We start from the raw sequence: 13,587 nt of genomic DNA, 5'->3' as shown, positions 1-13,587 counted from the left end.
CTTTTATCAGACACAAAAACGACGTCAGTTCTATTTATTTTACATATTTACACCTATTAACAGCTATACAGCTATCAATGGAAGTCGGTTTGAGTTTTGTTTTCAAAGGAATGTAGTCGGTGTATTACATTTGTAAACAATATTGTTCAAATAAACTCAGGAATTTACCCAAACACGAGGATTATTATTATCATTTCTCACAATCAGAAAATTATAGAGGACTTGCAGTTTCTAGCCGTGTTGGAAAAACTTTTTTGTAGTATAATTAACAATAGACTTGGTCACTTGATTGAGACCAATAATGTTTTACACAATAGCCAGGCAGGTTTTCGTAAAGATCATCGTACTACAGACCAATTTTTTTTATTTTGAAAACTATTATAACTAAATACATGAAGTTGAATGATATTATACACAATTATATACACGCTACAAAATTGCACCAATATTTGAGACCACATGTGTCGTTATTCCTATTCTATTTAATATATATATATTAATGGTCTACAAAATTCAATACGATCAAGTTCAGTTAAATGGCAATAACATAAATTTACTTCTATATGCAGATGATCTTGTATTAAAGCGATAGGGTCGTCACCTGCGCACGCGCGGGAATTGAGTCCCACGCGACGATAACAACACACGTAAAAACCGCAAAGGCTCATGGGTAGACGCTTGTTTGTAAACAATGACACGCTATGACCATCTGACGCATGCGCAGGTGACGACTCCCCGCTTTAATCTCTACAACAAATACAGGTATGCAGAATGCTTTAAACAAGCTTCAAAATTACTGTCAATAATCGAAGATACAAGTGTCAGTAGTGTTGATTCACATTGTTACCTCGGTGTCACAACTCACTTGAATGGTTGTTTTACTGATACAAGAAAAAATATGGCAATTAAAGATATCCACGCACTATATAAACTACAACATCGATATCAAGAGAAACTGTTAAATGTAAAACACATATACATCTCTTCAAAGCCTACATTCTTACTAATGTTAAATGGGATAAAACTTAAAACAAAATCAATTACAATGTTACAAGCAACTACAGAGTCTGAACAAATTCACTGCAAATTTAGCACGTAGAGCTGAGGTAGGAGAACTACCATTATTAATTAACATCAAAACTAATCTGTTGAAATACTATTTATAAATTAAAAACCTTCCGGAATACAGCCTGGTGAAACAAGCATTTCACGAGGAAAAAAACGCTAAAATTTAATGAGAATTCTTTCTGTGCAAAATATATTGAAAGAAGAGAATCTACAACAAAAAGATAATTTATCTTCCTCAAATTCTAAAGCTATTTATAAAACATTAACAGAAAACTATATACATTTCCGGAGACAAAATATAAAGAAAGAAAATTCAAAGTTGAGAACTATAGTTTTGAACCATACCTTGCTACGGGCACGTAACCACGCGTTAGCAATTGAGAAAGGAAGGCATACCAAGTCAAAGACTGTAAACAAATCCCGACAGATATTGCATTCCCTGCTAAAATCACCAATTCATTCCAGAAATTTATATATCCACTTACAAATAAAGAAGTGGAAATGGTCAAATGCATTTATATTTTTGTTAACAGGTGGTTTACAAAACCACACGAAATAAAATTGCATAATTCTTTTGATGTTACTTATACATGTACTAATTTTTTGTTTGTTGTTATCAATATATTTATTGTTAACAACTGATGTTCTTTTTCTAAAGATGCAATAAACCATTTTTACACTCAATTGCACCGTATAGAGTGACTGTGAAAGTGAAGTTAGTGATGTGCAAGTCAGGATATGGCGACATATAAAATATGCGACAAATTTGATTTTACCAAAACAAATATTTCACATGAAGAACTAGTATTTATTGGTGTTTTCACACAATGTGTGTTCAGTGACAAGGATAGTGAGTTTAGTGGAATAATATATACACTGCCAAGCAATATTTGATATGAATCTTAATTATTGAGAAAACGTTTAAAAAATGACATATATTTTAATGAGTTTCTAGTGTGATAATAGTTTTCTATGATAAACAATAGCAGGTTCTATCCCATAATGCATTGCATATATGGTAATGTTATGCTCGGTTGCGCAACATTTCAATTCGGTCAAATGCTGGCGAATGACCTGAAGTGAGCCCTCATCGGCAGCTTTTGAAGTAAACAAGAACATCATTTTGAGAAAATGGCAGCGTCCAGGGTGGACATGATAGCGAGACATCTGGCAACAATATTGGCGATCTTTTTGTTGCTGTGCAGTTTAGATTGGGTTACCCTAGCTCAGGATGACGAATGGGACGGTAAGCATTTGCATCTTGATTGGTGACCATGCATATTAATTTAAATTTTAATTTACAACTTTGTTGTCTGTGACACAACCGTCGTCCTTCCTTGGGATCCAGTTTGATTCACTTCGCTAAGGTGTACGTGTGATGTTCTGATACGCTGACACATAGACGACTACAACATTGAATGTTCAATTCTTGTTATATGTGTTTTTTGTCATAAATTCCACCACCGCCACTACTATATCTCAACAACAACAACAACAACAAGTAGTAGCGGTAATAGTAGCAGAAACAATAACATTGATTACCAAACACTATTTTTGCACTATTTTTGTTATATCATCACCAGAAAATTTAAAACAAATTTCTTAGTCAACACATAGAAATAAAGTTTCATTGCATTCATTTTGTAACAATATTATCAATTCTCTATAACATTTTTATACATGTAATATTTTCGTCATAAAGACCACAAGTCTAATGGAACTTAGATGAACCTCTGTCCGAATTTGTTATTACATACCATATAATAATAACTTTCATTTTTCTACTTATAGTGAACATTTTTTAAATTTTAGGTAAAACACCTGATTGCTTTAATAATAATGACAATATTTATTAACTTTTAATATCTCCTGGAAAAGATAAAAATGATCATATATAACAAAACAAATAAAGAAAAAAGAAAGAAAACAACAACAACAACAAAAGCACAATTCAAACTCATTCAAACTCAGTTAACTGTCTGGCCTTAATAAATTGAACTATGGAAAGTTACATGTGTGTTCCTGGCATAATTTGCCATCAGATTTGTCCAAATAAATAATTTTTAGGGAATTCCTATTTTCAATAAGAAAGGATGCTATGAAGTTTACAATATACCACCAGCTGCTATCTATTTTGTTCATTTGATGATATTATCATTATCATTTACCGGTATTGGCTATTTTTAGTGAATCCCTTTATTCATATCAGCCAAAACAGATGATTTGTTTTTTAAATTCATCAATAAGTTTTGTTAAAAATTATTCTGCACCGAGACACTGTCATTTTGATTTCAGTGTCATCACGTAATTAAGATAGCATCATATTATTTCAGTCGTATTAGCATCGTATGAATCCTGTGCATTGCATAATTTTAATGGCATCTTGATTTCAAGCATCACATGTTTTTAATGGCATTTAGATTGTAATGGAATTATGTGATTTGAGCATTTTTATTTCATGCTCATATTTGTTGTTCACTTGCTATAAACATTATATGACATTAAAGTGAGAGGGTCGTCACCTGCACACATGCTGGAATTGAGTCCCAAGTGACGTTAACAACACACGCCTAAAACACAAAGGCTCATGGGTAGACACGTGTTTGTAAACAATGACATGCTATGGCCATCTGACGCATGCGCAGGTGATGACTCCCTCGCTTAAATTTAATACACATCCTTATATTATCTACTTTTTTTTTTACAGAATTTCTTCTTTGTAGGCAGTGCGGGCATGAAATAACAAACGCTGTGGATTTAAAAAGAGTTGCTAGTCCGCAGGCACTTCGACAAAGAAATGATACAATATTGGGTATACCAGGGGTCCTCATACAACTTTTTGTGAATCCCCTAGGTAAGTGAATATTGGCATTGTGCAAATTTTGAACCCTGTATGTAACAGCATTATAAAGTTAGCATGAGAATCATATCAGATCTGATTGGAAATATACCAAAAATAAGCATTTTCATTTATTTTTGCTCATTCATAGGTAAATTTGAATTGAAGACTATCTTCATTATTGTTAATAAACAAAATATTTGTCAAAATTTGGCATAATCCAAGAATTATCATAGCGTTCCAGTTTAGTATCTGATTCACACTGGTTGTCAAAACGACTGTTACAGTACTTTTACTATAGCTAAGATCTTGCTTTCACTATAGTGTGTTGCATTATTAATGTGAAACATACACATGTAAATAAAAGGTTGACATAAAATAGTGTAAAAGTTCAGCATCAGATTCAGAATCCTGTTGGAAATTACGTGAATCTTGCGAAATCTATCCACGCTGTTTCGACGAATCCAAGCTAGTGAAGCTTGTGAACACTATTTTAAATTTGGGAGATAACTTTCTGAAATTTAGGTCAAAATTTTCCTACAATACATAGATCATAGAAAGAAAAAAATATTCCAGCTTGTTGGTTTAAAACCAATTTACTCAAACAAGTTTTGTTTTTATAGTTTTCTGCTGGCGTGTTTGTATTCACAATTTTAATATAATAAATACACAGCAACTAATGAACAGTATATACCAGTAATTAGCATGAACTTTGACCACTACAATCACAAATTACAAAATGTGTCACCCCTAGACTTCACATTGAACTTATTTCATTTAATAGGACACCAGTTTGAGGTAATAACAACCAAAAAAGCAGATGTGAAAAAATTTAATGAGGTAATTATGGGATATATTTCATTACTTATTGGTGTAAGCATTATTATCACATTTCACTGCTGTTACAAATGCTGTGATTAGTTGAGACTTGGTCACATGACATTGAATAAAAATGGATATTACGTATATTGCCCACCATGTTGATATTATATTGGTATATCACATGGATGATGTCACTGAAACTACTGCACAACAATACTGCGCATAACAAATTGTCGTTTGCTACACTGGTGATGTCCCGGCCGCTGTTGCTTTCGGGGCTGCTTTCAAGGTTTTGAAGAAACTTTAACCATCCCAAATAGACAGTGAACGTGCCAAAATGAATATTAAGTAAAATACTTTGTTTTGATGTTTAGAGTATTTGTTATAAGAAGCGAAAATGTACGGCAAGGCCGCCACTGAAACGTCACAGCCAGGATCGATGTGGTCATTGCCACCATCCCTCGGGCAACACATTGTGATAATGCCCTCACAAACATATGTTATTATTTAAATATTAGACCTTGGGACATTAGTTATTAGTATTTACAATGTTACAGTTATTGCACCTTGAGAAATTAGTTCTTGGTAATTTACAAAGTTACAGGATTCATCGCATTCTGTTAATATTTGGTTTTATTATCAAATCAATAACTTTAACCTTTCTCTGTATGTAAACTAAAAAAATCATTTTTTTGTTGCTAGGTGTTTCCAGGGGATTCATGGTTTCCTGGATACAGCTGGAGGATAGCAGTATGTCCAAGATGTGGACAACATTTGGGATGGTAAGTCAATCAGTCATTACCATACTTATCTGACTTACTGCACATGCTCAACTGAGTGGCCACCCCCATGAATGTGTAGACCACGGTAATCATGCATAAACTATGCTTCAACAATGACTCGACAAAAGTTAAAGCCGTTAAAAACTTCAGTTTACCTTTCAGAAATCTCTAATTACCAGTTTTCTAAAAAAACACATTCCTTATTATAAAAGTGTTGTTGAAATCAATTATGATGTAACGAATTTCACAATTTTATTTTCTCCCAAAAGACATAATGTTCCCCTCAATCTGTCATGTGGCAAACTAAAATTATCATTTGTGCTTGTGTAATTTTTGGAGCTGAGTACCCTAGGCAGTAAGTCGTATGAATATTGTCTTCAGTTAAGCGTCACCTTCAATTAAGTGCCAGTGCCACGAAAACATTGTTTTTTCCACCCCCAATTAAGCGCCAGACAGAGTTGAAATTTTGGCACGTATGGCGCCGGCGGATTGACTACCTGTTACCAGTTAGTAGCGATAAACGCGATCACGGAAGTTCCTCACTGCTACTGTACGCTTTTATGCAAAAAAATTGTTTTTGTTTCTAACAAATTTTAAGAAATCGGTCTACAATGTCTTGAAACATGTCTCTTTGGTCTACAATGTCTTGAAACATGTCTCTTTGGTCTACTGTAGAAGTAGAAAATATTCACGTGGTTTTTAAATTAGCGAATTTCGCAGTAAGTCCATAAACACGAAATTAAAACTACGCGAAAATGTTTTGTTTCAAATGAGCTGTTATCAGAGTAAACAATGTTAAATTATTCTTTAAATGCTCAGTTTAAATTTCCAAAAAAAGCTAATTTCTTGTTTTGAAAAAAAAAATCATGCCGTTTTCCAACCAAAATCAAAGCCAAATATTGCAAACATCGGCAAATCTTTTCGGTGTTGTGTTCATACATTAACATACATTATTTAAATGAGCTATGGTAATTTGATCACGTTGGCATCATCCAGCATTTTGATTGGTTAATTAACGACTTGACCTATCAGGTCAAAGAACAGGAAACATGGCAGATATTGTTTCGCATCAAACGTTTACATGCGACTGGAATCATTCGCTTACAATGAAATTTAAGATGAATTCTACTTGCATTTAATTTTTTTCATACATTATTATAATAAGATTTTCTATTATAAATGCAATGTGATTTATATGCACTTCTATTGGGGATTCGATGTTGTTGGAGCATAGTAATCTGTAGTAATCTCTTGAAAATACAGTTTTCGTGATACAAATTGTACATACCAAATACTTTCTTAACAAATAAACTTCACAGTGACCTTAATAATTTGAAAAAAACAACCTACACTCAGATTCCCTAAACATAAAAAAAATTGCCTTGAAAGTCAAAATTAGCAAATTAGTAAATATGGGATTACCGTGATTCGTCATGAATGCAGATTTTTTGTTAAGCATACACATTAAGTTACTTTTTGACAATTTTGAATTATGTGTCTTGGTATTAGGTTTAGGAAGTAGGTGCAGGCTACGACATAGAAATAAAATATAGATTGTCAGCATGTCGTGTTCCATACCTTCCCTAACCCTAACTCTGATTTACTAATTTCTAATACGCGGCATGCATTGAACAAGAAAAAATAATTCACAATCTTGTTGTAAGAGGCCAGAAAATGTTTCAACCTCATTGCCGCCATTTTGCATCTACATCGACATCGGTGATTCACTTCTAATAGAGCTAATATGGTAGGTGCAGTGATTTCCAGTTTAGTTGCTTGTTAGTTGATGTTTGATGACGAAAAACAGTTTTTACCTTGCCCGTACCATCAAAGATGGAAGGGAAAGGTATATTAAGGGAAAGATTTTGTCCGGCATTGTCGTCATCGTCGTCGTTAATAATTGTTATTGTGTGCATGATAACTTTACTAATTCTATTCCAAACTTCATCAAACTTGGTCACCTTGTTCATCAGTATAAAGTCTTCCCTGAGTTTGAACAACAGATGTCCTGTATGAAAATATCATGCAAAAATTGAGAAAAACCGATAAAATATTTCGACTGTTTCTACTTGACTGATCACTGGTGATACACATCAAAGGTCACTGATCTCAGTGGAAATATGCATTGTTGTATGTGTTCAATGAAGCAAATGATTTATCTTGTAATAATATCCTTGGTAATGTATCTCAGAATCCCTTACTGGGTTTCAAAACCAACTCATGGAGAGATTGCACAGTCTGATACACATTTGCAAACCTACCAATAAATCTTTACAGAAAACAAGATGTCAGAAAATCAATATAGGCACTCCTATGAAATGGGTGCCAAACTTTGATCAAGATCTGAAGCTAATAGAAAATCTGTTTAGTTCAAAGTTATCAAATCAAAAACAATACATAAAAAATACATTAAAAGCAAAACATTTCATCCACATTTTAAAAAGAAAATTGTTCTAAAATATATGTATTCTGTATTTGACAAACAGTTCATTCGACAAATGAAAACTCACAGGAATATGTTTCAGCTATTAGAACAGAATGATAGTTTTTATAATACTAGTTTAAAAACTCACTTCAAACAAAGATTGCAGTGTTTGAAGATGTAGGTTCTCAGGAGGCAACAGTACTGTTGACTTCTCCCTCCACTGGACACCAACTAACTATTTAAAGCAGAGCTTGCAACATGATAGCTATTCATAAAGGGTGTTTTTTTTTTTACTTTTCATATAATACAGTAGTCACACAATGAGGCAGTTCATATTTGTCTCAGTGAATCATTAATTTTTGACAGACACCTGTACAAAATACTTGGACAAAAGCCAGCTAAGATTTTCTGTTATCTTGCACGTTTTATGAATCTATTCACGTCTAAATGCAGCACTTTTTTTTTGCAATGAGGCATGTTTTTATACTAAAATATCTGAATTACTTTGAATAAAGCTGAAAATTATGTCCCTTAAAATAATTAAACAAATAAGGCACCAATGTTTTTGTAAGATATTTACATCTTTAAAGGACATTCGGTAGACTGATTCCCCACTGTTAGTTCAATCCTAAAACTTTTTTGTATTCAAAATTAATTATGACAATGTATATTTATATTGAAACAAACTATGTTAAAGGGAATTATATTATATAACAAAGGGCAAGGTCACCAGAGTTCAACTATGTTTAGAGTTTATTTTGCATTTTTAAATAACATCATTAGTAACAGGACCCTTCAAAGACATTCTGCAATATGTTATTATTATTATTGACATTAAATTCCATGAAAACTTATTCCCGAGTAATTTGTGATTTTCAATAATCAGTCATCAAATTGTGATGTTTAATTGAATAGCCTCGGATTGAAGAGATAACAGAGATAAGTTCTGTGTTATTTGGTAATCCTTGTCTTTAAATTATTATTTCACAGGTCATATGTACCACATAGTCATAAACATATTACTGAAGACACAGACGAAACGTTTTACGGATTAATATTGAATCACCTTATACATCAAGACTGTAAGTAACCTATAAAATTGATATCACCTTTTGAAAGTCAAAACTAATTTTTTCATACGTTTTAAAAACATTTGATTATTTAAAATGGCTGACTAGTGGTCATTTTGTTTTTTTTATGTCCATGTTGATTCCTCACTAATATTTTGGTGAAATAACTTGAAATTTATTAAACAGTTCCTATAGTGATAGATAACAATAGAACCTGTTGTTTTGTGATTTGATCAAATTGATATCATGTCACTGTAGTTACAAACCCCAAGTAATGTACCTCTGGTATAACTTATTTTTGTAACCTGTAACTACACAATGTTTGACCACAAACAGATCTCTTTAAGTCATAAATTAAGCTCTTGTTACAACATATAATATGACGGCATATGGTACAATTGCTATGGCAACCAAAAGTTCAACAATCAGTCTTCGTTCTCTAAATTTAAATTTTATATTTATGTTATTTTTTTTGCAAATATTTTTGTGATTTTTGGTCAAATATATTCAAATTATTGAATTGTTGTTAAGATTGCACTGATATTTGGTGAGTTGTCTCAATTCAGCTTTTCAGCATTTAAAAACACCATCTCTTACTTTGGCAAATATGTTTGTAACTTTGAATACTTCATAATAAATAACAAATCTGTATTGACAGACAGGCTGCTTGTTATTTATCCCAATGGTAGTTATATTCATCGTAGTTAAAATAACCTTCGTGGTTGACTGCACATTTGGCAGTGTAAAAAAACATTCATTATGCCCAGTTGTCAGGCCCACTGCATTACTGGTTGGGAGAATGGAGTCCAGTCAAAGGTAACGTGTAGCTGTTAGAACAAGTACTGAAAGTCTAATTATAAACATACATGAATGAACAAATAAATAAAATAAATCACCTGTTCCATGTTTGGTTTATCAAATTATGGAGGACGATCTCAGAATCTAATGTCATTGACAAAATTTCTTTATTTTTATTTGCAGATGCAGACTCATTGATTGCTAAAATGCCAAAATCCTACAGAAGCTGATGACCATGTAAGGAAACGTGACTTTGGACATAATTCAGTTAAACCATGCAGTGAAAGACAAAACCATGCGAAAAATGAAAACAAGTCTCAACTGAACCACTGTTTCTAGCCTTCTCATGATAAAGACTTAAATTTCCAATGAAATCTGCCTAATTTGAAATCAGTAATGTAAAAGACTATTTATATTATCTTATACTGTATTATTTATTAAAGATTTGTATTTTATTTGTCAAATAATTTTCTGATGTAACAACTTGTTTAATTTTATTTAACTAAATGCACTATCATTGTAATGATCTCGTAATTTTTGTTGCGTCTTAATATGCAAGTCTTTTTATATCATTTGAATAAGTTCTTTTTTATGAGCGTACTAGGAATGCATGACTCGTTATCTCTCTTGTCTCCAAGACAACTTGTTATAAGATCTCAATAAAAAAAGATAGGGCTTACATGTTCAGATGGCTATGAAGTGAGATGTATAGCTATGGGGACCACTATCAACTTAGTTGCCATGGAAACAAATATATAGTTTAAAGAATCTGTCACTTACATCACTCAAATGAAAATATCTATTTTGTTATTTATATGAAACAATTACTATCATGTTTATTTTTATGTGAAATAGTTTCTCTTAGAGCATTGTGCAATTTCTAAAAAATTCTGTGAACAGTTTGGAAAGGTGTGCAAAGAATATTTTACTTATGTAGTCACCAGTTTATTTCATCATGAATGCTAAGAGAATGTTAAGCATTCATCATGAATGCTAAGAGAATGTTAAGCTTTCATCATGAATTCTAAGAGAATGTTAAGCTTTCATCATGAATTCTAAGAGAATGTTAAGCTTTAGTAATAAATGCTAAGAGAATGTTAAGCTTTCATCATAAATGCTAAGAGAATGTTAAGCTTTAGTAATGAATGCTAAGAGAATGTTAAGCTTAGTAATAAATGCTAAGAGAATGTTAAGCTTTCATCATGAATTCTAAGAGAATGTTAAGCTTTAGTAATAAATGCTAAGAGAATGTTAAGCTTTCATCATGAATGCTAAGAGAATGTTAAGCTTTAGTAATGAATGCTAAGAGAATGTTAAGCTTTCATCGTCAATGCTAAGAGAATGTTAAGCTTTAGTAATGAATGCTAAGAGAATGTTAAGCTTTAGTAATGAATGCTAAGAGAATGTTAAGCTTAGTAATAAATGCTAAGAGAATGTTAAGCTTTCATCATGAATTCTAAGAGAATGTTAAGCTTTAGTAATGAATGCTAAGAGAATGTTAAGCTTTAGTAATAAATGCTAAGAGAATGTTAAGCTTTCATCATGAATGCTAAGAGAATGTTAAGCTTTAGTAATGAATGCTAAGAGAATGTTAAGCTTTCATCGTCAATGCTAAGAGAATGTTAAGCTTTAGTAATTAATGCTAAGAGAATGTTAAGCTTTAGTAATGAATGCAGAGAACGTTAAGCTTTAGTAATGATTGCTAAGAGAATATTAAGCATTCATCTTGAATGCTAAGAGGATGTTAAGCTTTCATCATGAATGCTAATCATGATCATGGTTTCTTGTTCATGAAATTTAAGCAGTAACTATAAGTGCATGGCATTGCACAGCATTCTTTGACACCTATAATGATTCACATGACAATCTGCCCTTCTCAACTTTGCCAGTTATCATTTGTGTATTTTTATTTTAATATCAAATGATCTGATATGATATGCAACTGCTACCTTGTTGTAACTCCCATTCCCACCTGAATCTTGATATCAGCCATTAGTGTTTTTAATTTTGCAAGATTTATGCAGCATTTTTAGGGGAAATAAAGCTTTATATTTGAATAAAAGCAAAAGGAAATATAAGTGCTATGGTGATTTCTAAAAAGAAATGTTTCCTAGCATGCTTTGGTATACATCCCATAATAATCTTCAGTGCGTTCTCTGTACATTTGGAGGAGTTTGACACTCTAGTCATTTGATATACCGGTATATAGTTTGAATTCATACAGTAGGGGTAGGAATTGTTGCAGTTTTTTTGTAATTTATCATTATTTTAGCAATAACTTAAGTGCCTAATTCATCGTAACAAGTCATATCTTGTTTACACACGATTTGAACACATGCTTTTCATGACTACTACTTTTAATCTAAAATAAAGCAAACTTTTTAGCCTAGAATAGTAGTACGAACACTAGCAATGATTGGGGGGTTCAAAGTTGTTTGTACCCTTGCAAGGATTGGGGGGTTCAAAGTTGTTTGTACCCTTGCAAGGATTGGGGGGTTCAAAGTTGTCTGTACCCTTGCAAGGATTGGGGGGTTCAAAGTTGTTTGTACCCTTGCAAGGATTGGGGGGTTCAAAGTTGTCTGTACCCTTGCAAGGATTGGGGGGTTCAAAGTTGTCTGTACCCTTGCAAGGATTGGGGGACTCAAAGTTGTCTGTACCCTTGCAAGGATTGGGGGGGGTTCATAGTAAAACAATACAGCATTGACTTTCGTTGATAATAACAGACCCATAAATATAATTGAAAGAAAAATTAAAAAAATAGTGAATGTTGATTTAAAGTAAATTTCAATAAATTAATTATATTTTCAGAATGCAATCTTCTATACAATTATATTGTAACTTCTTCTTTAACCCTTATCTAGTCAAGTCAATGTAAAAAGGCTGGCAGGATATGGGTTAATGGACGGCGCCATGTCGTGTTCAACACGGGTCCCACTACGTGTGTGCAATGTGTGTAAAAACACATTGATTATACAGAATTCAAATGTGCACATCATGATGCCACCAACCTTGCAAGAAATAGTCTTTTTAAATTAATTTTTGGTGTAAATATATTGTATTAATGTCACTAGAAAGCAATAAAGATTACTCTCGGTTATATTTTATCTCTTGTTTGTGAATCATTTGTCTGTATGTCTATCCGTGTCATGGCGTGTCAATTCTGTTCCACCGCAATCTCAAGAACTGCTGGTTTAAGTTAATTGAAATAAAAATTCATTATTAAGATGAATGGCTTAACCTGACTAGTTTTGGGTACAACTATATCCATATTAATTTAATTTAAAAATATAATTAATTTTCTGTTACTTGAATATCAATTTGTATAATTTTATGCTGTTAACCATTTTAGCAGAGTTTTTGTTTGTGAATTGATTTATATCTGCAACCGTTGAAAATACATCAGATTTCCGTGTTTTTTACAACGTAGTTTTTCACAAAACCCAGATAAAAATATATGACCACTAAACTAACACAGCCCACGAAAATTTTTGAGCCATTTACCATTGGTTTCTAATGGTAAAAATGTTTCATCACATCTCAAAATTTAATTCAGATAAAAAAGGGGGAAAATAAGATAGAATTAGAAGTTCGGACATTTTTGGGGAAATTACTATACGATGAATACTTTCAGTATTTATTTTGATTCTAAATGATCACAAAATGTTCATTTTTTTTTTTCAAGTTTTTCTACACAAAATATGTTATTCTGGGTAAAAAAAAATGAGAAATTTGACAATGTGTACAAATTAAATCAATAATTAATGTTAAATCTTAAAATATTAT

General features: G+C 32.1%; 1 protein-coding gene across 1 annotated transcript; it reads left to right on the top strand.

Moving 5' to 3' along the window:
- Window positions 1–2,199: 2,199 nt before the first annotated feature.
- Window positions 2,200–10,271, top strand: LOC144357801 (protein cereblon-like). Its single transcript, XM_085507816.1, has 6 exons — window positions 2,200–2,314; window positions 3,776–3,922; window positions 4,692–4,747; window positions 5,432–5,511; window positions 8,927–9,018; window positions 9,988–10,271. The coding sequence occupies exons 1-6, from the start codon at window positions 2,200–2,202 to the stop codon at window positions 10,032–10,034; spliced, it is 537 nt and encodes a 178-aa protein (XP_085363942.1). The 3' UTR covers window positions 10,035–10,271.
- Window positions 10,272–13,587: the final 3,316 nt, after the last annotated feature.

The sequence above is a fragment of the Saccoglossus kowalevskii genome, chromosome 14, assembly GCF_978046115.1.
Source record: "Saccoglossus kowalevskii chromosome 14, keSacKowa6.1, whole genome shotgun sequence".
NCBI classification, from domain to species: domain Eukaryota; kingdom Metazoa; phylum Hemichordata; class Enteropneusta; family Harrimaniidae; genus Saccoglossus; species Saccoglossus kowalevskii.
This window is presented reverse-complemented; position numbering and strand designations above follow the sequence as displayed.